Source organism: Orycteropus afer, unplaced genomic scaffold (genome assembly GCF_000298275.1).
Source record: "Orycteropus afer afer isolate SDZICR_OR568_19922 unplaced genomic scaffold, OryAfe1.0 scaffold00295, whole genome shotgun sequence".
Lineage (NCBI taxonomy): Eukaryota > Metazoa > Chordata > Mammalia > Tubulidentata > Orycteropodidae > Orycteropus > Orycteropus afer.
The window spans coordinates 1,580,382-1,607,223 of NW_006921882.1; the positions used below are offsets into that span (position 1 = coordinate 1,580,382).

At 47.0% G+C, this 26,842-nt stretch overlaps 1 protein-coding gene across 1 annotated transcript in view; it reads right to left on the bottom strand.

The window, feature by feature from the left end:
• Positions 1–26,842, bottom strand: part of ZNF831 (zinc finger protein 831) — a 100,785-nt gene that overhangs the window by 65,524 nt on the left and 8,419 nt on the right. The window contains exon 3 of the mRNA XM_042782388.1: positions 14,239–14,390. Coding sequence (XP_042638322.1) covers positions 14,239–14,390 — 152 coding nt within the window. The remainder of the gene's footprint in view (positions 1–14,238; positions 14,391–26,842) is intronic.

Below are 26,842 nucleotides of genomic sequence, written 5' to 3' on the forward strand. Positions count from 1 at the left end.
CTATAGAAACCAAAAGTAATTTGTGGTTACCAGGGACGGGGGAGGGCTAACGGGGGCTTTTGCTTGGAGTGCACCGAATGTATGTTAACCAGGGTGAGATAACTCGGACAGAGAGTGAAAGTGCAGTACAGCTTGCGGAATGTCTTCATGAAGTGGACATGCAGAAGCCAACGAAACAGTGTCTGTGTTGCTGTGTGTGTGTCACAAAGGAAATTAAAAACCAAAAGGACCCCAGGCATCACAGTGGAGCACCCACCTGGGCACCATGTGGCGTGGGTCCAGCAGCACTGCGTTCTGCTGGGGGGGGTCTCCAGGAGTCGGGGGCTGACTTCACAGAGCCAGCAACACCCACCGCCTCCACATCTCTAGCAGAGACCCAGGGCCTTCTGCCAACAATCATTTCTAGCTCGCATTTATTTATTAACAAGCCTTGTTTACAGTGCATTTACTTTTGCAACATTCTCATAATGGCACCTGGCATTTGCTTTCCATTTTCAGTAGCAATCAACAATTTCTTTTTAAGACAAATGTTTTAAGTTGATTATAAGTGGGCTAAGAGGGAAACATCAGCACGGATGTGCAAAGGGGGCACATGGACAGAGGGAAATCGGGAGGGGACACGTGAGAGATGAACTGAGGAAACACTGTTGGCCTGCTACGCCATGCAGGTGGCCCTGGCAGACTCACACAACATCTGTCTCTCAGCCTCAGTTTCTTCTGCAAAGTGACAATAGAAGTCCCTTCTCACATGTTTCTTGAAGGGATTGCATGTCACACCTCCCTAAAGTGGGGGTACCTTCTGAGTCTAGTGATTGTGTTTTCTAAAATCTCACTGGCAACTATACCCACGCTCTTCCCCTTGGTTACAGTCACAAGCCATGCCATCCTCAGGACACTCCCAAATCATCAACTCTATCTTGTTCTTATCACTCAGTAGAACATCAATATAACTTCTGATGTGTCCACTGGGTATAGATCCAAGCTCATCTCCGTCGGTGCTGAAAGTTCAGTCTGCATACCAGCAGACCTGACATGTCCACTGGGTGCAGAGCCTCACATGTCCCCCCGGTTCTCTGATTACAGTCTGTGCACCTGCAGACTTGACATGTCTGCTGGGCGAGGACCCACACATGTCTTCCTTAGTGTTCCAACTTCAGTCTGTATACCAGCAGATCCAACGTGTCCACTGGGTGCAAAGCCTCACCTGTCCCCCTCGGTGTTCCGATTTCAGTCTGCGTACCAGCAGATCGAACATGTCCTCTGGGCATGGAGCCACACGTGTCCCTTCTGGTGCTCTAACTTGTCTGTTACCAGCAGAGGCGGCACAACTTCCAACGCAGCCAGCAAAAGCCCAGATAATGAGCCTCAACCATATCAATGGTCTCCATCAATTCCACAACATGTGTTTCTAAGGAACTATTTCAGAGAACTATTTAAACCACAGAATGTTTTTAATGTATTCCAGTATCCATCAGAGTGAATAGGACAGGTCTTAGTTAATGGAACAGGTCCTTCTAACACAAGAGATTTCAATATTAAGAAAAATAGATATAAATAAAAACAAAAGCAGATAAGCCATCAGCTCAAGAGAGCAATGTGCACGTTGACACAAAAACAGAGCAAACTTAAATGTGAGACTGTTTGTGCAGCCCAGGGTCAACAACTGGGATCCTAGGTGAGCAGCAAGAAGGCGTAGGCTGATGAGGTTTAAGCTCCCGGAGAACAGAATGTCCCGCTCAAAGTACAAACATAATCCCATGAAACTGCATTCATGCCTGCTGCACCTCTTGTTCTGAAAAAGACAGTATTCATTTCGGAGCGGTGACCTCATCAGGAGAAATGTGCGGGGAATTGTGTGACCACAACAGGAGAGGTGTCTGCAGCACGCGCTAGGCCCCCTTTGCCCCCAGGAGGACGTGAGGGCTTTTTGATTGCTTTTACTAATGGAAAAACAACTCACACATCAAGCTTCTCTCCCTAAGAGAGACTCAAACTTGGAAGTGAACAGAACATCTTCGCAGGACTTGGGGATGAACCTTCCCATGAGGCTACTAGGGGTGGTCTTTGGGAAAACCAGCTGGTTCAAGTGGGGTCTGCAGCAGTTGGCCAACAGAGAACAGACCCCAGATTGCTAAAGTGGTCTCCAGAAAGCCAGAGATATCCCCAGCGAGGCAGGACAGTGCCGCCCAGAGCCGCATCACGCATGTATTGAATCTGGCCCTGATTTTGGAGGCAAAGCCTGCCCTTGAAGCACAGCTCTGTTATTTTGCTTAATCCCCACCACAACACACCAATCCAGTGAGACATCACAACAGCTTTAGCGGCGTAATGCTGAACCGAATGGTGGAATACCTTGCAGGAAGCGGGGATACGTGAGGATTCTGCTCACACCCTGCTCCCGGGAAGCTTAGTGTTTATCCTAAAGGCCACAGGGGCAGAAGGCCCTCCCGCTTTCCTCCCTTCACCCCAGTGGGCTCCAAGCACACTGTGCATGGGAGCTTATGTCCAGAATCACACATACAAGTTTTACCACTGTGATTGACTTCCAGAGATAATTTTGACTCTAAGTGATGTTTGTCTCAAGGGCTGGCTTTGGAAACGAGTCACCTACTTACAACATGGTCCCACTGTCCTATGAGAGAAGATACCAAGTTAAGAGACATTGCGGTGACCCTAAAGAATAACGTAGAATCTGGAAAACACCGCATAACGTGGATGAACTTGGAGGACACTGTGCTGAGTGAAATAAGTCAATCACAGAAGGACAAATATTGTATTAGTTGTTATTGTAAAAAGCCAAGGAAAGGTTGATATATGGAAGGGCCTTTTCTTTGTTGGTTACCAGGGTGAGAGGGGAGGGGAGGTCACACTGCTAGAGAGGTAGAGACAAGTATTGATTTGGGTGAAAGGAAGGGCACTGTACCAAATGTGAGTGATCAACATGGTGGCATTCAGGAAGAGGAAGACATAGAGAGGTGCATGGGAGGTACAGACAACAAAGATGAACCCTTTTGCACATACAGTACTGCATTGTCAGTGAAGACAAACATGGATATACGGGTGGATAGATAGGTGCACAGGTTGAACGATTAGGTATGTCTATGGAAGGAAGAGTGTGCCCATGACCATATGTAGCATTGGCAGACAACGTTTCTACAAGCATATCTGTATGCTTTGTAAGAATTCCCAGGTATATAGTAGAGGTGACAAGGGACTAGGTTGTAGTCACTTTTTGGCCACAGCCAGCTATCCAGAGGGAGCAAGTAGTTGGACCTGTGGACTCATGATCGTGGTCGCAGGGGACATCAAGCTCAACTGGCATAACATACTACACAAAAACATTGTTTCACATCCTACTTTGGTGAGTAGCAACTGGGATCTTAAAAGCTTGCAAGCAGCTATCTAGATACACCGATGGGTCTCACCTCATCCAGAGCAAAGAAGAATGAAGAAAACCAAAGATGCGTGGAAACAATTAGTCCAAGGGGCTGCTACACAACGCAATCCTCAGCCCATATGACTATGAGGCCAGAAGAACTAGATGGTGCCCATGTACCACTGTCAACCACTCAGAGGGGGATCTACGTAGGAGATCCTGGATAGAGTGAGAAAACAATGTAGAACAGAACTTAAAGTCATTTAAAGAAAAAAAGAAAGGGGGAACAAGTTTTCTGGTCTAATAGAGCCTAGTGGAACTCATGAGACTATGGCCCCTAGCTGCCCTTCTGGAATTGAACACACTTCTGTGGCTTCCCGCCAAACACAAGACAGGCATATGAGCTGAACATTTACATTAGATAGATATACACCTTGGAGAGAACAATCATGGGAGAATAGAAGAGCTGTTGATGCACAGGGAGACAGCTCGGGGGGCAGGAGTGCATGAGAGAGAAGGACACAGGGAAGAGGTAACTATGGGGAGGAAGTAAGATGGGAGGGGAGCTATTGCATTGTGGGAAATTACAGTCAATGTCATGAGACAAAGTGTATGTGAGCTGCTGTATGGAAAGTGAATTTGCTCTGCAAGCTTTCACCCAAATCACAATAAAAATTTGAAAAAAAAAGAAACAAACAACCACAAAACAAATGGACAATGCAGTGAACATCCTCAGGCTCAAAGTGACTGTATGCTTATCTCCCCAGAGGTTTCAACTACAAAATGGTAGTGACGTGAAATGAATAAACAAACACCCAGTGGCCCTCAAGCTGCTCCGACTCCCGGCGACCCCATGGTGTCAGAGGAGGGCTGTGCTCCGAGGGGTCTCAATGGCTGGCTTTTGGAAGGAGATCACCAGGCCTTCCTTCTGAGGCACCTCTGACCTGGACCACCTATCTTCCAGTTGGTAGTCAAGCATGTGAACCATCTGCACCACCCAAGGACATTAGACGATATCAGGTGACACAGCAGTGCCATGAGAGGATCCTGAAGAACGCAGATGGTGATTCCGTAAACTTATACTACAGGCGGTCCCTGACTTAGGACATACTCGAGTTACAACAAAGCATCCTTGAGACTGTCCTCTTTTGGTCCATCTTAGCACTGGGAACACACATTGCATGTAGTGCCGCAGCACATACTAAACTTATGTCATCATTCTCAGCCATTCACTCACACACCCTCATTTCATCATTTACTTTTCCAAAACACTGCTATTTCGAACAGTCTATGGCCTGGTCTACAGTGATTTGTGTATTTATGTGTTTATGTGTTAAAATGAACCAATGGTATTGGAGGAAGAAGTCCAAGCTGTACTGAAGGCACTGGCAAAAAACAAGCCTCCAGGAATTGACAGAATACCCACTGAGGTATTTCAGGAAGTGGATGCAACTCTGGATGGTCTCACTCACTTATGCCAAGCAACCTGGGAGGCAGCCACCTGGCTAAACCACTGGAAGAGATCCATATTTGTGCCCATTCTGAAGAAAGGCGATCTGAAAGAATGTGTACATTATTTAGCAACATCATTAGTATCACACGCAAGTAAAACTTTGCTGAAAATAATTCCAAAACAGTTGCAGAAGTACATCAACAGGGAACTGCAAGTCATTCAAGCTGCATTCAGAAGAGGATATAGAATGAAGGATATCTTTGCTGGTATCAGATGGATCTTGGCTAAAAGCAGAGAATACCAGAAAGATGTTTACCTGTGTTTTACTGACTATGCAAAGGCATTAAATTGTGTGCATAATAATAAATTATGGATAACGTTAGAAGAATGGGAATTCCAGAACACTTAATTGTGTTCATGAGGAACCTGTACCAAGATTCAAAGAGAACAAAGGGAAGCTCCATGGTTTAAAATTGGAAGTGGGCATCAGAGCTGCATCCTATCACCATACTCATTCAATCTGTATACCGAGCAGATAATCCAAGAAGCTGGACTATATGCAGAACATGACAACAGGATTGGAGGAAGACTCATTAACAACCTGCAATATGCAGATGACACAACCTTGCTTGCTGAAAGTGAAGAAGACTTGAAACATTTACTGTTGAAGATCAAAGATGACAGCCCTCAGTTTGGATTACACCTCAACATAAAGAAAACAAAAATCCTCACAACTGACCCAATAAGCAACATCATGATAAATGGATAAAGGTTGAAGTTGTCAGGATTTCATTTTACCTGGATCCACAATCAACACCCATGGAAGCAGGGTCAAGAAATCAGGTGACGTATTGCAAATAACCCCTTTAACGTGTTAAAGAGCAAAGACGTCATTTTGAAGACAGGTGCACCTGACCCAAGCCATGCTATTTTCAGTTTCCTCATATGCATGTGAGAGCTGAACAATGAATAAGGAAGACTGTATGACTGACCATTTGAATTATGGTGTTGGTAAAGATACTGAATGTCCTGCAGGCTTCTTCTGGAAAGAAGCACTAACAGATGTGTCTTGGAGGAAATCCGGCTGGAATGCTCCTTAGAAGTGAGGATAGCAAGGCTTAGCTGCTCCTACTTTATCATGGGTCAGGAGGGACCAGTCCCTGGAGAAGAATCTCGTGCTTAGTAAAGTGAAGGGTCAGCAATAAAGGGAAGACCCTCGACAAGACCGACTGACACCGCGGCTGCCACAGGGGGCTCAAGGGTAGCGAGGGTCTGAAGGCGGCACAGCACCAGGCAGGGTTTCATTCTGCTGTGCACAGGGTCACTATGAGTCTCAGAACCAACTCGAAGGAACCTAACAACATGTATTAAACTAGATGTGTAAACTTATATGTAATGCTTCCAACCCCAAAACGAAAACAGAGATCGGATTTACAAAGATGTTGCTAGTAAAAGGCAACAGCAATGAAAACTCAACAACAAAATAGAAGTATTCCACTTACGCCAGAACCGCTTAGCACTGAGCCACCGGAGCCAGACCCCGTGGACAGTCAGGGACGACCTGTATGCCGGCTCATCCCTGCCATCCAAACAGGGCACTCACTGGCCCCTCCTGCTGCTGATGCATCGTCTCAAAGGTGCGGTCAGAAACCAAGCCTCCACGTCACGCTCTTTGCCTGTCCTTCTCAAAGAAGATCGGCAGACTACTTTTGACAATCCTTCCAACTGAGCCTGGGCTTCAAGGGAGCTCAAGGTAATAAAGGTTACCCAGGTTCGTTCAATCGTTCACTCACCAAACACCTTCTGAGCCCCAGAGAGGCAAAAGGAAATATGACCTACCTGCTCAGTAACCAAAAATACCACTGCCATTGAGTCGATGCCAACTCATAGCGACCATACAGGACAGAGTAGAACTGCCCCCATAGTTGCCAAGACTGCCATCTTTACAGAAGAGAACTGCCACATCTTTCTCTTGTGGAGCAGCTGGTGGGTTCGAACCACTCACCTCTCAGTTAGCAGCTGAGCTCCTAACCACTGTGCCACCAGGGCTTCACCCAGCTTGGTAAACAGGGAGCTTATTAACTGCAATCATTGCTACTGGAGAAAGGTCACCTAAAGTGAATTCCCTCTGGATGGGAACCACACTTTGACACTGGATTGTGAAGAGAAAGGACTCTGGGATTCAGCAGAGGAGAATGAAGCTAAAGTTCTGAGAATCCACTGCTAAGCCCACAAGACAAACCAGCAATAAACCTGTCACTTGTAGGTTAGTTATAACTGGAAACTGTGAGCTAATTATTAAAAGAAACAAAGGTGACTCGAATACTGATGGGGACAGGATACTTTTACAGGGAACTGCAGTGGGGCCAGTGGGCTACTCTTTACTTTACATTTACTTTGACAGCAAAATCGTCAAGAGGGATTTTTCTCCGAAAACAAACCACTGTCAAGAGCTTCCTCAACTTTCCAGGGCCTCTTTTAAGCCTCTGGGATCAAGTGAGTCCCCGGCAGTTACCGTCCTTGTCAGTGTTCTCTCGCATCCATCACCCAGCTCGATTCTGCAATGGGTCTGAATCAAGCAGGCTTCCAGTGGTCACTTCCATCAACTCCATGAAATTGAACGTCTTGCCCTTGGTGTGTGATTTCACTTGGGGTATCAATTTGTGTTACATTGTGAAGACTGACCTGAACTAGGAAGGAAGCTTATGGTAAACAGAGAGAGAGGTGTGAGTGAGGCCTAAAGTGATCAGGGTCCAAGGCTCTCCACCACTGCTTCCTCAGGCAGCCATGTGCCGGAGGTGGCCTTTAAAGAACAGCTGCATTATAAGCTCTGTTACAGATTGACTTGTGTCCCCCAAAAATATGTGCTGTAAAATCCTAGCCCCTAGACCTGAGGCTATAATCCCATTTGGGTATTTAAAAAAAAAAACAACTCACTGCTGTCAAGTCCACTCGACTCATAGCGACCCCTCCTTGGGTTTCCAAGGGAGTATCTCTAGAGAAGTAGATTACCCATCTTCCTTCCGAGGAGTGGCTGGTGGGTTTGAAGTGCCAGCCTTCTGGTTAGCAGTCAAATGCCTTGGGCACTACGCCACCAGAGCTCCCATTTGGGCATGAGTTTTCTTTATTATGCTAGTTAGAGTCAGAATCCACTAGATAGCAGAAGGTTTAGAAAAAAAATTTAAAAACCTGAGACAGTACATCTCTGTTCATAAAACTGATCCCCTTCAGTGACTGCCTGCTATAACCCGCATTACAGCAGCACCACGAATTAAGACAAGGTCTCCCCTCACAGGTGTTGCTTTCCTTGGGATAGTTAATGACTTGATATCTAGCCTGCTTCTTACCACCCCTTCCAAGAGGGCAGCTCACATTTGTGGGATTGAATCCATAGCCCCTAACACACATATCAGTAAGCTGGGTGCTGCAAATGGTTTGTGCTCAACTACTAACCAGAAGGTTGGCAGTTCCGATCCACTCAGCAAAGGCCTTGTGATCTTTCTTTCAATGACAATCTCAACATCTGTCACAAACGCCATGGAGCACAGTTCCACGCCAGCACACATGGTCGCCACGAGTGGGGAATCAACTCAGCAGCACCTGGTTTGGGTTTTGGTGTTCACACCGCATCTTAGCCCTGATCCCGAGGTGAAAGTGCACAAGGAAAGGTGTTCTTTGAAATCATAACTCTCGTGGACATTCACCATCACATCTAGCCTGGAATGACAGGTAAAAACTCACTGCTGCTGAGTCATTTCTGACCCACAGTGACCCCACAGGACACAGCAGGACTGCGCCCTGGGGCGCCCACGGCTGTACATCTTTATGGAAGCAGACTGCCACACCTGGTGGGGCAACTGGTGGTTTCCAACTACCGACCTTTGAGTTAGCAGCCAATCTCTTTAATCCCTGTGCTACTGTGTCTGGTAAACCTACTGTATTTGGTATCTTCAGAGAAATTTCCAGCTTCCCACACATCCTTGCTGGAAACTTGGATGGGACGCACCATTGGATTTCGATTTACGGGGAAGAAAAACAACTCATTTCTCAGTAGAATGTCCAAGAATCCAATCAATGTAGAATCTTATAAATTAGCTCTTTATCCTTCATAACTGGCCTTCTGCTTGCAGATGGCTTCACTGCCAAGCCATCTGTTAATCTGAGTGATCAGTACCAAGATATTGAAATAACTTAGAAGAGAGGGAAATTAAGCATACTTTAAAAAATATTTTTTAAAAAAAACACCCTCTCTCCCATCCTCATAAATGACTGACAAGAAGCTTCTCCAAAACTAAAGAGGACAAGGAGTTCCACTGGAACATCTTATTTCAGCCCCAGGATGAAAGTATTCTTGATTAGTTATTTTGAAGTGTCCTCCTGATTCGAGTGGCCTGTAAAGGGCAAGGTCAAGGGTTTTCCCTACCTTTCAATCGAGAAAGTCCCCAAAGGACAATCTCAATGTCTTTGCTGTATTGCATCAAATTCCCTCCTCAGGTCATCCTGAGCTCCTCAGGTCATCCAAAATAGATCACCCATCTTGTTCTGCCATGGAAAACAAGTCCTCCTGACAATGCACGCATGCACACACACACACACACACGGTGAAGTCAGATTCCTCACTGCACAGCCAGCTCTGGTCTCTCCATCCAGGACTTGCCAGGTCAAAGGAGATACAAGAAAATTGTTTGTCCCTGACAGACCAAAGTCCAACTACCCATCCCACTGAAGTCACAGCACTTTGTCTTCAAACATCCAATGCCCTCAGAGTGCCTGTCCCTTGGCTGTGACCTATTGATATTAGCAAGTGGTCACCATAAGACCTGCGTTCCCCTTTGATTTCCAGGCAGTCTTATTTTCATGCACCCTCCACCCTCCACCCTCCAGCTTGAGGGTGTCCATCATGCTCTGTGGACCCCAGCGTTGTTGATAGTGGCAGTGGCACACAGCCAGCCTTTCCTGACCCGACCTTGACACAGCAGTAAGCAAAGGGCAGCGATGAGCATTCCTGGGCGAATGCTTAACCGCACTCTGCAGTCCCACACCTGTCCCTCCGAGCGCACCCACCTTTGAAGGTGGGCACCAGTGACCCACACTGCCGGTTCACCTTCTGCTCAAATAGTAAACACAGATGTCTCAACACTGTCACCATGGGGGCTGCTGCCGGGGCATTGCTACTGAGGGGGGGGGGGTGGCTCCAGCAGGAAGCTGAGCTGAGCTACCTTAGTTCTTAGCTTCACATGAAGGTTGTCTCTGAATTTTGCTTTTTCCTGTTTGGTTCTGGTTGTGTCCTCCATTTACTGGAGCCCTTTATTGACTTTTGGGACTTGGGGGCAATAGAAGTGGGATTTCATGAAAATGGGAGGCACCTTGGGCTCTCTCGGAGTCCCCTGTTCCTTCCTGTGTGTGTGTTGGGGGGGAAGTGCCATTTCTTGAAGCTGAGAACAGCTTCTGAAGGAAACCGGGAGCAGTCAAGTCAGTTGCGACGCATGGTGCCCCCATGGGTGTCAGATTAGGACTGGGCTTGGGAGGGTTTCCAACGGCTGATTGTTCAGAAGTAGATTGCCAGGCCTTTCTTCTGAGGGGCCTCTGGGAGGGACTGAACCCCCAACCTGTGGGTCAGCAGTGGAGCAAGTGCATTTTTTGCACCACCCAGGGGCTCCGCTAAAGGGATGAAGTATGTGTGATAGACTGAATCGTGTCCCAATAAGATATGCATTGTAAATCCCAATCCCTATAGTGGCTGTAATCCTGTCTGGGAATGGGTTTTCTTTATTGGGTCAATGAGGCAGTGTTAGCGCGGGCTGTGTCCTAAATCCCTCTCTTTTGAGACATGTAAGAGGAGACTGAGCAAGGCAGCAGAGATGGGATGGTGGACGCTGTGCCTCGGAGATCTCTGAGGAACCAGGAAACACAGCTGAAGGAGACAAGGACCTTCCCCAGAGCCAGCGGAGAGCAAGCCTTCCCCCGGGGCCAGTGATCTGCACTCAGACTTCTAGCCTCCAAAACTGTGAGAAAATAAATTTCTGTTCAGGAAGCCCTCTCCCTCGTGGTATTCCTGTTACTGCAGCCCTAGAGAACGAGTTGTGTGAGAGAACGATGAAAGGCCAGCGGCTTTCCAACGGGTCTCCGCTCATGCCAACGTCCACAGGTGACAGGGGACACACAGGCACATGTGCACAATCAGAAGGGGCACCCATTTTCATTTCAGGAAGTGGGGAAAGGCGCCCCTCAGGGAGGAGGGGAGAGGCATAGGTGTCCTCGCTCTGCACTGACACAGCCCACGGCCACAGTGTCAGGCTTGGCAAGCCGGGGGGGGGGGGGGGGTTCAGGCGTATTGGCCCAATCCGCACAGTGATACCCAGAGGCCCTGTACCCATCCAGCATGCCACTGGGCCTTCCTCCCAAAGGAAGCTACTGGGTCCCATACCCAACACTCTCACCTGGGCTTGGAGCTGCCTGTGAGGAACGCCCACTGCTGGCAATGAGCAGGGTGCTCTGTTTGGATGACTATGTATTGAGAAGGTTCATAATAGAACTTTCCCAGCATCCGTTTGCAAACAATGAGAGTGCAGACAGTGGGCGTTCTTGTACATCCATTTCCATGCAGTTGTCTTTCAGTGAGAAACACATTTGAAGGTCACATCTGACCTTAAGGTTGGTTCCCAGATGGGGAAAAGGGCTAAGGCCATGGCCAAATGGAAACACTGCCTCAGACGCTGTCCGTGCCTTCATACACAGGGCCCACCCTCGCACCCCCATCCACCCTCCCACAACCTGCCCCTCGCAGCTTGATGTCCTGACTCCTGAGTTGTGACCACGCTTCTACGCCCACACCCAACAAGCCTCTGATCTACCTTCCCCACCATCCGCATTGCCTCTATTCCCGGCCCAGAGGACGCCTTTCCTGAGGTCCCTCCCCCAACACTCATGAGCTTGGCCTTGTCTTCTGCCGAACAACAAAACACTTATTACCACGTGTCCCCTCTCATTGCCACTCAGCACATGCCTCCTCCTGATGCTTAGGGAATGATGACTATCAGCATACCACGCATTGTCTGCGTTGGAGTTTGCAGAGTGTGGTCCTTACATGGGGCCATCAGGTGGGTAAGACACAGCTCACATTCTAGCTGCACAGACCAGGAGATTCAGGGGGCCAGGGTTGCACTGAGCCACCAATGTCTTTCACATGGCGGTTCGAGCCAAGGCTGAAAGGCTTGTCACTCTATGTTCTCCTGTGTCACATTTACCCAGAGCAGGGGGATTATCTTCTGTTTTGCCCCCTTGGTTCAGAACACAGAGCCTGGGAGTATAGACATGGAAGCTGAGGTTTCCTGGGGTGGCTCAATTAGGTGCTGAGAAGAGAGACAGTTGGAAGTGGCCATCATTCAGGACAACTGGTAGAGTTCCAGTTGGTTCTGTTGGGTTCTACCAATTACCACTCATTCTTCTAGATAGTGGTGGCTACCAGCTCTCTGCCAGTGCCTCAGAAGGAGTCCCATAGGAGCTGACCCCCAACATGAATGGACACTCAGAAACAGGATTTAATGGGGCAACATTGGGGCAGGTCCACCGAAACAAGGAATGAGGAACCCATCAGTCAGTATCATAACTCTTGTGGGGCTTCCACTCTGCTCCAAATGAGGAGTGATGGTGCCTCTGGAAATCACAGCACCCCAACTTTTTGCCTTCTGGGTGCTCTGAGCCACGCCCTGAACATCCAAGGGCCTCAGGCTGGACCTGGGTTCCCAGGGTGGGCTGGGAGGTAGGAAAGGTCTCACGGACCGAGAGGGGGATTGTGGAGTGTCTAGAGGGCATGGATGTGACATAAAGCCACCTGCAGCTGTCATGGGGAGGCCCGATGGCAAAGGACAGGAGATTCATGGTGTCCTCTACTATTTGCATGGGGGAGAGCTCTCTCTTGTCCTGGGAATACAGACCAAAATTGAAGCCAAAGAGGCCCTCCATGGAGCGTGTCACCAAGAACACCCCAACGGGCAGTTCCATCACTGTGTCCATTTGAGGACAAGCCAATGGCAGTGGGGATGAGGACCACAGAAATGAAGTGAGCACAGGGTCGGTTCTCTGACCCTCCCTCTGCTACCCCCACCCTGGAATCTCCCAGCCTCTCCCAGGGGACTTTGCTCCTTGAAGTTCCTTATCAAAGACAATGGTTTTCATCTCACACTGGCCATCAAATTGAGGACACCTTCTTGGATTTTAATTCTCAACAAGGACTAGTCCTTGCACCTCCCTACAGGGGAGGGCTTTGGGGGCTGGGGCTGGGGCAGCACAAAAGGTATCATCTGCCTGCAGGGGCCTCTAGAGCCTCATAAAGGTGGAGCAGAGGTGCCCCTGCCAACCGCCCCTGGGGGACCAGAACCTAGAGAGCAGACAGGGCCCAGGGTCAGCCTTGAGCCAAACAGACACCACTCAACCACAGGAGGCTGGTAATCCAGCCCCCGCTGGCCAGAAGGGGTATAGCCTTTTCACCGATGGTCCCCATTTGCTCGTCAGCACCCCAAAAGCAAGGCTGAGGCTGGGCTGAGAATTTCTGGAGGTGTGGGGAAGGAGGAGAAATTGAGCTCCCCAGAAGTTAAGTGTTGCCCTGGCTGTCCAGTGATTGCCACTTCAAATATCCCCCCTTCCGGGAAGCCCTACAAATTAGCTCATCCTCTATTTCTCTCCATGTCCGGCCATCAGTACCCTTGGGCCACTTGGCAAGTAGGCAACATGCCTGGGCTCTCAGCACACAACACCTCATGCCTGCCTCACGCTGATGCTCAAGCTGCCTGTCTGGCTGTCGGCCATTCCACCTCACAGTGGCCCCTGGAAAGGGCCAAGCAGACTTCCTTTGTAGAGATGGGTGAAGGTAGGGCAACAAGCGCCCTCATTCGTGTTCGTCTTAGGCTTGGGGTCAGTCTGTGACATCCCGGCATGTGCAAACAGGGAATGTGCTCAGCAGCTGGCCAAAGGCTTCCAGCTTGAGTCCAACCCAGAGGTGGCTCTAAGGAAAGGCCTCGGGATCTACTTCTGAAAAAACAGCCCCTGGAAACCCCATGGAGGCCAGCTCTACTTGGACACACGTGGGCTCACTGGCAACTGGGCTGATGCTTTGGGGGTGACCAGCGCCCGGCAGAGGGTCTGGCACATGCAGCCAGCACGTGGGATAAGCCGTTGGAATTCAGCCATGGTTTCTCAGCTCTCGCCCAGTGCCCCATCCACTAGTTCAGGGTCACCTGGATGGTGACCTTTGCCACTGTTGTCAGGCACCTGTCCCCCTGCTGGGCTTTGAGCTCCTGAGGGCCAGGATGGCTCGCTCCTGCTCACCCTGCATTGGTGCCCGGCCGGCCTGGTCCTAGACACGCCCCGTCAGGGCCAACAAGGGGCTCACCTCCAAGGGCAGTATTACCTGCGGTTTCTGAAGCAGCCCGACTGAGGGGCTGGCAGGGGTCTCGTCCCTCGCGTGGATGACAGTGGCAGCCTCCCCTGAGCACCCAGTGTGATCTGAGCAGTCTTCTGGCTCTCAGCTGAGCCTGGCTCTGCAGGCATGGCCTTTTGTACCTGCTGGGCAGAGGAGCACAGGTGTAGTCAGCAGCCCAAAAGGACATGCTGGAAGCTAACACCTGCAAAGACCTGAAGAGGCAATGCTCAGACAGTATGATACACCCCTGGGACGGCAACAAGTGCTCGACCTTAGCTAGCTGGGCAACTCCAGGCAACCACCTCCCCAGGCAGCAGCCCATGTGACATGGGGTGTTCACAGGCCCCAACGCTGGAGGCTCTCAGAGGCTAAGCAAGCCTCCTACGCTGCTTAGCACGTGCTGTTTTGCACTCTGAGCATGCAATGGGTACTTAATAATGACCCCGTTCCAGCTGCCGCCACACTGATTCCAGCTCATGGCCACCTCATGTGTGTCAGAGAACTGTGCTCCAGAGGGCGTTCTGGGCTGCATTTGCAGCACCCCATCAGCCTTTTCTTCTGAGGTGTGTCTGGCCATATTTGAACTTCCAACCTTTTGATTAGCAGTCACGCTTGTCCACTGTTTGCACTGCCCAAGGGCCCTGTAATAAATGGTGGTGGCTGGGATTAAATACTGAATTATATGGTCTTGGTGACTTGATCAGCAGACTGCCCACTAGGCCTTTCAGTGATGGTAGCAGTGCCCTACAGTGTGTCCAGCACAGCAGTCACCAGCCACAGGTGGACTGAGCACTTGAAATGGAGTTACTGTGACTGGGGAATCGCGTTCTGAATGGCATTGCACTTTAATGAATTTGAACAGCCATATGTGGCTAGTGGTGACCAGAATGGACGGCACAGGACCTGATTCAACAAAGTGAGCACCACAAATTCCATGTGGATGAGCCCTCGGGCCACTTGACCTCATCATCTCCAAGGTGGAGCCGTCACAGCCCAGGGGGGTGACAAGGAAGGGAGAAGAAGGAACCATCACAGGTCGCACTTAGATCATCTGGACTGGTTCACTGCACAGCGATGTGCACTTTGACACACAAAAGGGATACCTGAGAACCCAGAGGGTGCCCAACTACCACTACCGACTGCTCTGATCAGGGCCACAATCCACAGGCCCGGGAAGAACAGAGGAAAGCGCAGAACAGAATTCAGATTCTTAGAAGGCACAGGCTCACTGGACTGGTTGAGACTAGAGGCCCCCTGAGGCTATTGTCCTGAGGTACTCTTTCAACCTTGAACCAAAACTAGCCCCTGAGGTTACCTTTTAGTGAAATGACACACTGACATCCAAAATAAAGGCTATTACCCGTGAGCACCAAACCAAACTCATTGCCATTGAGTCCATTCCAACGCACATTGACCTCAACTGGGTTTCCAAAGCTGTAAATCTTTATGGAAGCAGACTGCCTCATCTTTCTTCCACGGAGCAGCTGGTAGGTTTGAACTACCAATCTTTCGGTTAACAGCCAAACACCTTAACCACTACACCGGAGCTCCTGCGTGTGAGTGCAGGGCCCCATTATAAACTGACCCCTTCCCTTCCAGCCTCTGTTTCCACGAATTCCCCTCCCATGAAGCAATTCAGAACCACCCAGTGCAGGAGGCAGAAGAGGGAGCCTGTTTCCTCCACACTCGTCTGAGCCCCTGACAAAGCCAGCCGCAGTTCCTAATCACAGCCCCAAAGAAGGTCTGCACACCGCAGCATCTGCTTGGTGACCTTTTGTCTGTCTTTCCAGGTGGTGTCGCTCTTTGGGTGTGTATCCTGCCATGAGCAGGCACATGCTTCTTCGAAGGCACTGCTGACAAGTCCTCTCCCCAAACTCAGACGCCACTAAGGCAGAAATGGGGAGACCAGTTGGCATTGTCTTCAAGACAATTTCTGTTGAGTCATGGCATATCTTTCTCTCCTGTGATCTTCCAGAACATTCTGTGCGCAGCCTTTCTGGTAGCAGTAGCACCCTGGGAATGTAAGACCTATGGCCAGGCAGAGGCTGCAAGCTGGCCACATCACCGGTCCAGGCAGGAGCTGCCCAAATCACCTTCAGAAGCAGGTTATGCCCATGGGTCCAGGCTGGGGGAGGAGCAAGAATGACTCACACTCCCCACTTCTCACCCCTCTAAAACAATTATCCCTGGCTGATGGAGGGGTGGTGTTGGCGATGCCTAGGGTGTTTGTGCACTCTGACCCCCAGGGCCCTTCCCATCCCTGATGTAGCAGGTGTAACAGCAGAGCACCTTGACCTCTGTGCAGGACAAGCTCAAAGGGAAGCTCCCCAGGAGAACTGAGAACCCCAAGTACCCTCTCACCCTTTGGTGGCTAATGTGTCTTGTAGGGTTACAGAGCGCCGTTCTCCCCTACAACGTCCATATCCTCCCTGCTCAGTTCAATTCTCTTGAGACTTCACTATTCATTGTTCTGTTTGTCAGAAGATCCTGGGACAAGTCTCTGAACATTTCACCTTCATACCATTCTGGACATGGTTACAAATTAATCAATAGTCCAATCCCACAGTCCACTGCCCACTTTGGGCAGCAGAGGCATCGTTGGCAAGCTCTCTGAATCTCGACGCCTCTGGTTAATGTTGGGGCAATTAGCCAAACGAGTATGATTTACTCTGCTTTTCCATTTCCACTCAGGAAATGGACCCTACATTCCCTAACCCCCCTTCTTTGACTCATGTAGCATCATTAATGAAAACAGCCATTTTCATTACACTGTGCTATTTGGAGTGGTGAAAAACATCGAGACAAATGGAACAGAATGGAGCACCCTGAAATATAGATGGGAGGTCAAAATGTAATAGTAAGTAAGGAAAATGGATTTGGTGTTTTAGAGTTTGCAAATAACATATAATCTCTGCTACACATTAGTGTTTTAATAATAATTTTTTATATATATATATATATATATATATATATATATCATGCCTAGCTCATTGAGCCAAACAAAAACAGATCAAAGTATAGATTTGGACTGTGGACCATAGCTTACCAAGTGGATAAAAATAAAAATAAGTCCTTACCTTACATAGATAGATACACAGATACAGAGATGGAGAGATTCACATAAGAAGAAACATAAGATAATATATTTGTATCTTTGTGACATTGGGAAATTGGGACTAAAATTTCTTAGACAAAAGCAGAAGGCCATAATCATCAGAGATAGGACGGCTACAGCTGAGTGTGTGTCAGAACACACAGCTCTTCATGACAAAAGAACCAGAAACAAGAGTGACAAAGAAAAATTCCATCCCCAACAGTACGGTCAGCTTGCTGTTGCTGTTGTTAGGCGACATGAGTCGATTCTGACTCATGGCAACCCCACGTACAACGGAATGAAATGTGGCCCCGTCCTGCACCAGCCTCACAATCATTGCCATGCTTGAGCCCACCTCTGCAGCCACGGTGTCAATTCACCTCGTTGAGGGGCTTCCCCTTTTTCACTGACCCTCTACTTTACCGAGCATGATATCCTTCTCCAGGAATGGTCCCTTCTGACAACATGATCAAAGTAGGTGAGACAAAGTCTGGCCATTCTGGCTTCTAAGGAGCATTCTGGCTGTACTTTCCCAAGACAGATTTATTCATCCTTCTAGCAGGCACTGGTACATTCAATATTCTTTACCAACATCACAACTCAAATACGTCAATTCTTCCACGGTCTTTCTTATTCACTGTCCAGCTCTCACATGCATATGAGGCTATTGAAAATACCATGGCTAGGGTCAGGCGCACCTCAGTCTCCAAACTGACATCTTTGCTCTTTAATACTTCGGAGGTGTCTTTTGCAGCAGATTTGCCCAACACAATATGTCATTTGATTTCTTGACTGCTGCTTCTCATCACTTAGATATACTGATAGACTACAACCATACTCACCTTTTTACTGAAAACAACTAAAATGTGGATTAAAACATAACATTTAAAAAAATATATATTTAGATGTGTTGATGTTTTCTTTAGAAAGCAAGGAATGTTTAAAAGTCAAAAACCAAAAAAGAATAGAAACCTAGAAAGGTACACTAAGGATTTACGTGAGATTTCCCTTTGAGAGCCTCTGACAAAGGAGCTCTGTTTCTATGGTTGTGTGGGGTGCAGGGCACTGGATTCAAAGCCCAGGATCTTCCCTAGGTGCAAAGTCAAGACAAGACCCAATCACATGCCTTCATAAAGCTGAGACCTCAGAGGGTTGTTTTTATTGTTAGGTGCTGTGGAGTCATTTCCAACTTCTAGTGGCCCTACGTAGGAGCTCTGGTAGCATAGTGCCTAAGGCACTTGACTGCTAACCAGAAGGCCCTATGTACAACAGTGGCCCAATGAACAACATAATGAAATGCTGTCCATTCAGGCGCCATCCACATGACTGTTGCCATGTTGGAGCCCATTGTTGCAGCCACTGTGTCAATCCATCTCATCCAGGATGTTCCTCTTTTTTTGCTGTCCCTCTACTTTACCAAGCATGGTGTCCTTCTCTGGGGACTGGTCCCTCTTGATGTCCAAAGTAAGTGAGACAAAGTGTCACTTTGCTCTAAGGAGCACTCTGGCTGTACTCTTCCAAGATACATGCATATATTGTTGTTGTTGTTGTTGTTGTTGTTATGTGCTGTCAAGTCGGACCTGACTCATAGCAACCCCTCCTTGGGTTTCTGAGGCAGTATCACTACAGAAGTAGATTGCCCCATCTTTCCTTCCAAGGAGTGGCTGATAGGTTTGAACCGCCAGCCTTCTGGTTAACAGTCAATTGCTTTAGGCAGTATGCTACCAGAACTCCCGTATATATATTAGGTAGTGAAAATCTTCTCAGAAGGTTAGACCCTCAATATATAGGTGAACTAGAAATAACAACACCTACCCAACCCCCTACCCAGAAGCCATTAGGACAAAGTCTTTAGTCAACTCTTATCACTGAGTGAAGAGGGGGATGTCTCTCCTGTAAGCCTTCTCGTGGGTTTGCAACCACTTACAATACATAAGTGACCAGAAAAAAAAAACCCAAAACCTAAAGCCAAGAATTTTGTTTAAAGTGGCGCCTAGTGAGTGCTCTCAGGCATCTAGCAAAAGCAAATACAAATCATCACTAGAGAGACCCATCTTTAATTCAGATCTCAAAGTTTCCAAAACATGAGGTCCCAGTCACAATCCCAAAACACAAGCAAATGAGGTACCATAAGTGAGAGCTGGTACATAAAAAGAGTCAGACATATAGAGTTCACAGCTGGCATTAGCAGACTAAGAATATGAACTGTGTTTAAAATAAAGATGGAAAATCAAAGTCAAGAGCAAGACTTATAAAAATGACCAAAATAAGTAAATAGAACTTTTTGGAGATAAAATAAAATATACATTTAACAACTGAAATTTAAAACTCAGTAGAACAAGGGAAGCAGGGGGACAATTAACATGCCACTGAAGGAGTTCAGGGTCTTCTTCTGACCAAGATGATGCCACAGAAACCAGACTTACACCCACAACTAGAGAAAGGGACAAAGCCTGGAACAATGGTTCTAAGGACACCACGCATCAAACAATGAAAACAGCAACCCTGAAGGAAGAAAAACAAGTGAAATGAGCCTCCTAATTGCTTTGTTACTAGTGGAGAATTTCCAGGTGAAACAGGAGGAAGCCAGGCAGAGCCCAGCAGTCTCTTGAGTTAGGAAGACACACTGGGAGCCTGTGGAGGCCACCAGCGGTAATTCCTGGAGCAAAGTCGCAGAGAGTAGAGAGTATCACAGGGAGAAAGTTCCCTGGAGTCTTCAGCCAAAAACTGACCATGACACGCAAGCAGCGAAAATACCCAAAGCCAGGGCCAGAACTACCTGAAGGATCTGGAGGGAGTAATTCCCAGAGACCACCCAAGGCACAGATAGTTCCTGTTCTCACCAGCCAGACAAGAAGACCTCATAATTCATGGGGCATTGAGTAACATACTACCAGGATATGCCTCAAGAGGGGGGAAAAATTAGTCCAAAACTAAATGCTGCTCTGGTCCTCTCTAACAAAGAAAAAAACAAGCCTCAAAAGGATCAAACTGTTCCCAAGTAATTCAGCCATGAGCTAGAACAAGAACTCAAGAACATTCCCACTACCCAAAAGGCAAAAGTCATGCTATCTGTAATCCAATAAAAAATTACCAGGTGTTCAGAGAGGTATGTTCTTCCTTTTTGGTTTTCTAACACCAGGTCTTTGCATATTTCATTGTAATACTTTGTCTTCTCGAGCTGCCCCTTGAAATTTTCTGTTCAGCCCTTTTACTTCATCATTTCTTCCATTTACTTCAGCTACTGTCCGTTCAAGAGCAAGTTCCAAAGTCTCTTCTGACATCCATTTTGATCTTCTCTTCCTTTCTTGTCTTTTCAATAACCTTTTGCTTTCTTCATATGTGATGTCTTTGATGTCAGCCCACAACTTGTCTGGTGTTCAGTCACTGGTGTTCAATATGTCAAATCTATTCTTCACATGGTCTCTAAATTCAGGTGGCATACACTCACAGTCGTATTTTGGCTCTCATAGACTTGTCTCAATTTTCTTCAGCTCCAACTTAAACTTGCATCTGAGAAACTGATGGGCTGTTCCACAGTCAGCTCCTGGCCTTGTCCTGCCTGAGGATACTGAGTTTCTCCATAGCCTCTTTCCACAGATGTAGACAATGCAATTCTGTGCACTCCCTCTGGCAAGGTCCAAGTATACAGTGGTCATTTGTGTTGCTGAATAAAAGCTATTTGCAATGAATAAATCCTTGGTCTTGCAAAATTCTATTGTGGACCTCCAGCATCATTTCTATCACCAACACCATGTTTTCCAACTACTGATTCTTCTTCTTTGTTTCCAACTTTCGCATTCCAATCATCAGTAATTATCAATAAATATCAATTGAATGTTTGGTCACAAGATGGATCGACACAATGGCTATGAAGATGGGCTCAACCACGGCCCTGATTGTGAGGATGGTACAGGAACCAGCCATGTTTCGTTCTGTTGTACATGGGATCACTGTGAGTAGGAACTGACTCAATGGCACCTAACAACAACAGCAGAGAAGAGGGGGAATACAACACAGACATTCATAGAATGCTGAACCTGATGACAGCCCACTGCTAATTCTTTTAAAGCACATGAAACAGTGGCCAAGATAAACCATATTTGACACCTAAGTCTCAATAAATCTTAAAAGGTTCAAATCATGCAAAGATAATTTGAGCACAGTGGAATAAAATTAGAAATCAGTATCAGACACAAAGGTATCTTTAAAAATCCACACAAATTTGGAAAATTATAACACACTTTCAAATAAACTGTTATCAACAAAGAAATTAGAAAGTATTTTGAACTGAATACATTTGAATGCATATTAAAATTTGTGGAATGTGGCTAAAGTGACACTTAGTGGGAAATTTACAAAATACCGGTCTTAACCAAGAAGGAAGACCTCAAGTCGTTGACCTCGGTATCTTCCTTCAGCAACTGGAAAAAGAAGAGCAAATGAAATCCAAGTAAAGGAAGGAAGAGAAATAATGAAGATCCAGGCAGAAACCAAAGATACAACCACTCTGAAAAATTTTGGCAACTTACTAAAAAGTTCATCAAATGTATACCACACGATGCAGCTGTTCCACCCCCAGATATGACTTGAGAGAAAATAGAGCTCATTCCCATACAAGACTGGGAACAAACCAAACGGGCACCATCGAGTGAACATGTAGACAACATGTGGTACCAAACGTGCGCCAATGAGTGAATGCACAGGTAACACACAGGACCAAACAGGCGCCAATAAGTGAACACATAAACACCATGTGGGACAGCCGTCCAATAGGATACTGCTGTTGTTGCTAGTGCCAAGTCAACTCTGAACTCCTACCGACCCATGTCACCAAGCACAACTGCCCCATTGTCCTGCTTTAAGGAAGCAGATTGCTAGGTCTCCATCCCAGAGCTGCTGGGTAGGTTCTAAACCCCAATCTTTTGGTTGGCAGCTGAGTGACTAATGGTTATGCCACCAGAACTCTTTAATGGAATACTACTTAGCAATTTTAAAATAAAATTCCTGATACACACAACAACATAAGTGAACCGTGAGCTAATCGTGCTGGGGAAGAAGCCAGGCAAGAGGAGAAGATAACGTGGGATTTCAGTCTTTAACATTCTAGAAAAGGCAGATCGGTCTATGGTGATAGAAGGCAGGTCCGTGCTTACCTGGAGATGGTGTGGGGTGGGGGCAGACTGCAAAGGTTCACATAGAACTTTGGGGGACGATGGGTATATTCATGACCTGGACTGGGCATTACACAGGTATATGTGTAGGTCAAAACTTATCAAAGTGTGCACTTTAAATATGTACAATTGGTTAAAAGTTCATTCTACCTCAATAAAGCTGTTCAAAAGAGTCACAGTGGATCAAGAGAATTGGTACGATTTTAAAGACACTGAACAAAGTATCTGGATTGTAGCAAAGAGAAACAAAGCTACTGAGGATGAGGAGAGCCTAAGGGACACGGGGTACAGCGTGAGGTGCCCTAACGTACATTAGTTCTGTATTCCAGAAAGAAAGGGGAAGAAAGGGTTGAGGCGATGTTTGAAGAGGGATGGCTGCCATTTTCTCGGTAGAAATTGGTGCACAGACCATGAAGCCCAATGAACTCCTAATGGAATAAACAAAGAGAAGCACACACCTCCACACACCAAAGGAAAACTGTGGCACACCAAAGATTAAAAGGAGATCTTCAAAGGGCCCAGAGACAAAAGGCCTTCAAAGAACAGAGGACACTAACAGCTGACTTGCCATCGCAAAACAGAAACCAAAGCTTTGATGTGAAGAGAGAAAATAATGGTCAACTCAAAATTGTACACCCAGCAAAAACACTTTTCAGCGACATGAAACAAATCCATTTTCGGACTAATAAAAATGGAAAGTTTTCCTCTCTAAAGGAAATACAAAAGAATATGCTTCAGACAGAAGAAATGATCCCAGAGAGAAGATGTGACGTTCGGGAAGGATAGAGAGAGGGAAGGTGCAGGCAATCTCTTGGACAAACAGAGAGAAACGGACTAAACAGACAAATGACGGAAAGATATTTGCAGTACATATAGTCAGCAAAGAATGTACCCAAATCCAGGATATATAAAGAATCCTACAGCTTATATAAATTGAAAGGAGAAAACATTAACAATCTGCCGGTAACAAACATTACTAAGGGTAGGAGCAAGGGCTGAAATCTCACTGGTAGCTGGAGAGTGATTGACTAACAGCTAGGAAAGCTGAAGACGTGCTGTTTTATAAGGCAGCCATTTCACATCAGGTGTATTTCTTAGAAAACCTCTTGCCCTGTGCTCAAAGAGGCATGTGTAAACGTGTCTGCTGGGAAAATAACAACAGAGTGGGAAAGCATTTATATCTGTGTGATGGATTGAATGTTGTTGTTGTTGTTGTTGTTGTTGTTATGTGCCGTCGAGTCGGACCTGACTCATAGTGACCCCTCCTTGGGTTTCCGAGGCAGTATCACTATGGAAGTAGATTGCCCCAACTTCTAACCGCCATATCTGAGGTTATAGTCCCATTTGGGAATGGGTTTTCTTTGTTATGCTAATTAGACAGTATTAGTGTAGGGTGTGTCTTAAATGGTGCTTTTTTGAGATATAAAAGGGCAGACATGGCATAGAGAAGCCAGCAGAGACGGGGGAGGTAGGTGCCAGGCCATGTGAAGGTCACCCAGGAGCCCAGGAGTCGAACCTGGACAGAGACAGAGACCTTCCCCGAGAGCTGAAGAGACGGCCCTGCTCTAGAGCCAGGGCCCTGAATGGGGATTGCTAACCCTACACTCTGAGAAGGAGCTCTGGTGATGGGTGGCTAAGGCATTTGGCTGCTCACCAACAGGTCAGCGGTTCAAACCCACCAGCCGCTCCATGGGAGCAAGATGTGCCAATCTACTTCCATAAAGTCTTACATCCTTGGAAATCCTATGGTGCAGTACTACTCTGTCTTATAGGTCACTGTGGGTCAGAATTGACTTGATGGCAGTGGCTTTGAGCTTCTGGTTTTATAAACTGTGAGAAAATAAATTTCTATCTGTTAGAGCCACCCACTTGTGGTATTTCTGTTACAGCAGCACTAGAGAACTCAATCCATACGTAGAAAAATGGAAAATAAAATGTGGTGGACTCATGGGATGAAAGACTCACAGGATCTGGAAAGTAAGCTGGATGGATTTGACCTGTGTATACCACCATGGCTGGATCTTGATCCCTCAATAAAAGAAAAACCAAACCCCCAGCCATCAAGTTGATTCTAACTCACAGTGACCCCCATTGGGTTTCTGAGGTGGTATATTTTACCGAAGTTGATTGTCCAGTCTTCTTCCATAGAGTGGCTGGTGGGTTTGAACCACCAACCTTCTGATTAGCAGTCAGATGCCTTAGGCCCTGTGTTACCAGAGCTCCTCATGCCCCAATACTGAGTTTAAAAAGCAAGCAGGAGGATGATATTCTCAGTAGAAGAGTATTTACAGAGATTCTTAAAAGACACAGAACAATATGATATAATATTGGTGGATACACTGATTTGTCAGAAATTATGAAATCCTGGATTGAAACGATTCATGGCAAATCCATAACACTGGTTGCCCCTGAAGAAGGGAGGCAGGAACAAGGGAAATGACATAATTACCTGTAACGTGTATGTCTGTCTCTAAAGACTAGAGATAAAGGTCTCCAGGTGGCACTAACAATCTGCACTCAGCTAATAACCCAAATGACACCTGTTGGAACCCACGCAGAGGCACCATGAAAGAGCCAGGCCTGGCGAGTGGCTTCTGTAAAGATTATAACCAACCTCACTGTGAAACCTATGGAATCCACCCAAATGAACACAAAAACAAATGAATGCCTCAATAGAGACTTGAAGTAAACATGACATAATGTTGATATTTTACGGTTCTGGGTAATCATTACCAAGGAGTTTGTTGTATGTTCGCTGAACCTTTCTGTATTATGATTTTCCAAAAGGAGAGAAAGATAACAGATTGTCTGATATATGAATGTTAACTTTGCCTGTGAGTGAAGGCCCACAGGGAACTCTCTGGCACAGGATTTCATTTTCTGGAGTGCAGTTAAGACAACGGAAGTGAAAATGGGCCAGTGAATCAAGAAGTAGGCTTCTTTCTTGATGATAAAACATTAAAATGAGAACTAGGTAAGAGGTAGGTACACACGTACATACATACACACACACACACGTGTGTGTGGACAGTCAGAGTGGTCGGCAGAATAATAAACCCCACAAAGATGCCCACACGCTAACCCCCGGACCCTGTGACTGTGCTACCTTACATGGCAAAAGGCACTTTGCAGAAGTGACGAAGGGTATGGGCCTTGAGATGAAGAAGCCCCGGTAGCACGGTGGTTAGCACGCTGCTGACCAGAAAAGGTCAGCGGTTCAAACTCACCAGCAGCCCCACAGGAGAAAGATGAAGCTGTTTGTGTCTGTGAAAATGACAGCCTTGGAAACCCTCTGGGATAGTTCCACTCTGTCACTTGGCATCACTATTGAGTCAGAATAACCCCTGGAGATGAGGAAATTATGCTGGGTTATCCAGGTGCGTCTGATCTAATCACAGGAATCCTTAAGCATGGATGCAGAAGAGTGAGTCAGAGAGATGCCACTGAAGAAGCAGGGAGGGAGAGAAGCATTCAAGGGACTCGACCTTGTTTTGAACAAGAAAGAAAACAAATATGAGTCAAGGAACTGAATTCCACCAACAGCCAGAAAGAGCAGGAAACACAGAGCCTCCAGAAAGGAGCACCCGCTGCCGACACCTGACTGGACTCCTGAGAGAGCTGTGCTGGACTCCTGACCTCCAGGATGACAGAAGTAGAGGTGTGCAGTTTCAAACAACACATTAAGTTTGGGGACATGTAATAGACAACTAAGATGGATAGAAAGATTAGAAAGATGCTAGACAGACAGACAGATAGATGGATGTTGTATTATTAGGTACCATTGAGTTGATTCGTCCATGTCATTCCAACAACTGTCATACAGGGTTTCCCAGGCTGCAGTCTTTCTTCACAGGGGGACCTCTGGTGATGCTATGGTTAAGCATTTGGCTGCTAATCCAAAGGACAGAGGTTCAAACCCACTACTTACTTCACAGGAGAAAGATGACGCAGTCTATTCCTGTAAAGATGACAGCCTTAGAAATCCTATGGTCCAGTTCTATTCTGTCTTCTAGGGGCGCTGTGGGTCAGAATCAACTCCACAGCGGTGGGTGTGGTTTGAGCTTTGTTTCCAGGAAGACGCACAGCCTTGGAAACCCGGTGGGGCAGTTTTCCTCTGCACTCTAGGAATCTGTGAGTTGGAGTCGACTCCATGGCAGTGGGTTTGTTTTTTTGTTTTGTTTAATCTTTACAGAAGCAGACTACCACAGAGCAGTTGGTTCCATGGGTTGGTTCCAACTTCCAGTCTTTCAGTTAGCAGCTGAGTGTTTAACCACTGAGCCACTAGGGCTCCTAGATAAAAAGATAGATCCCTTACTTATCCAAA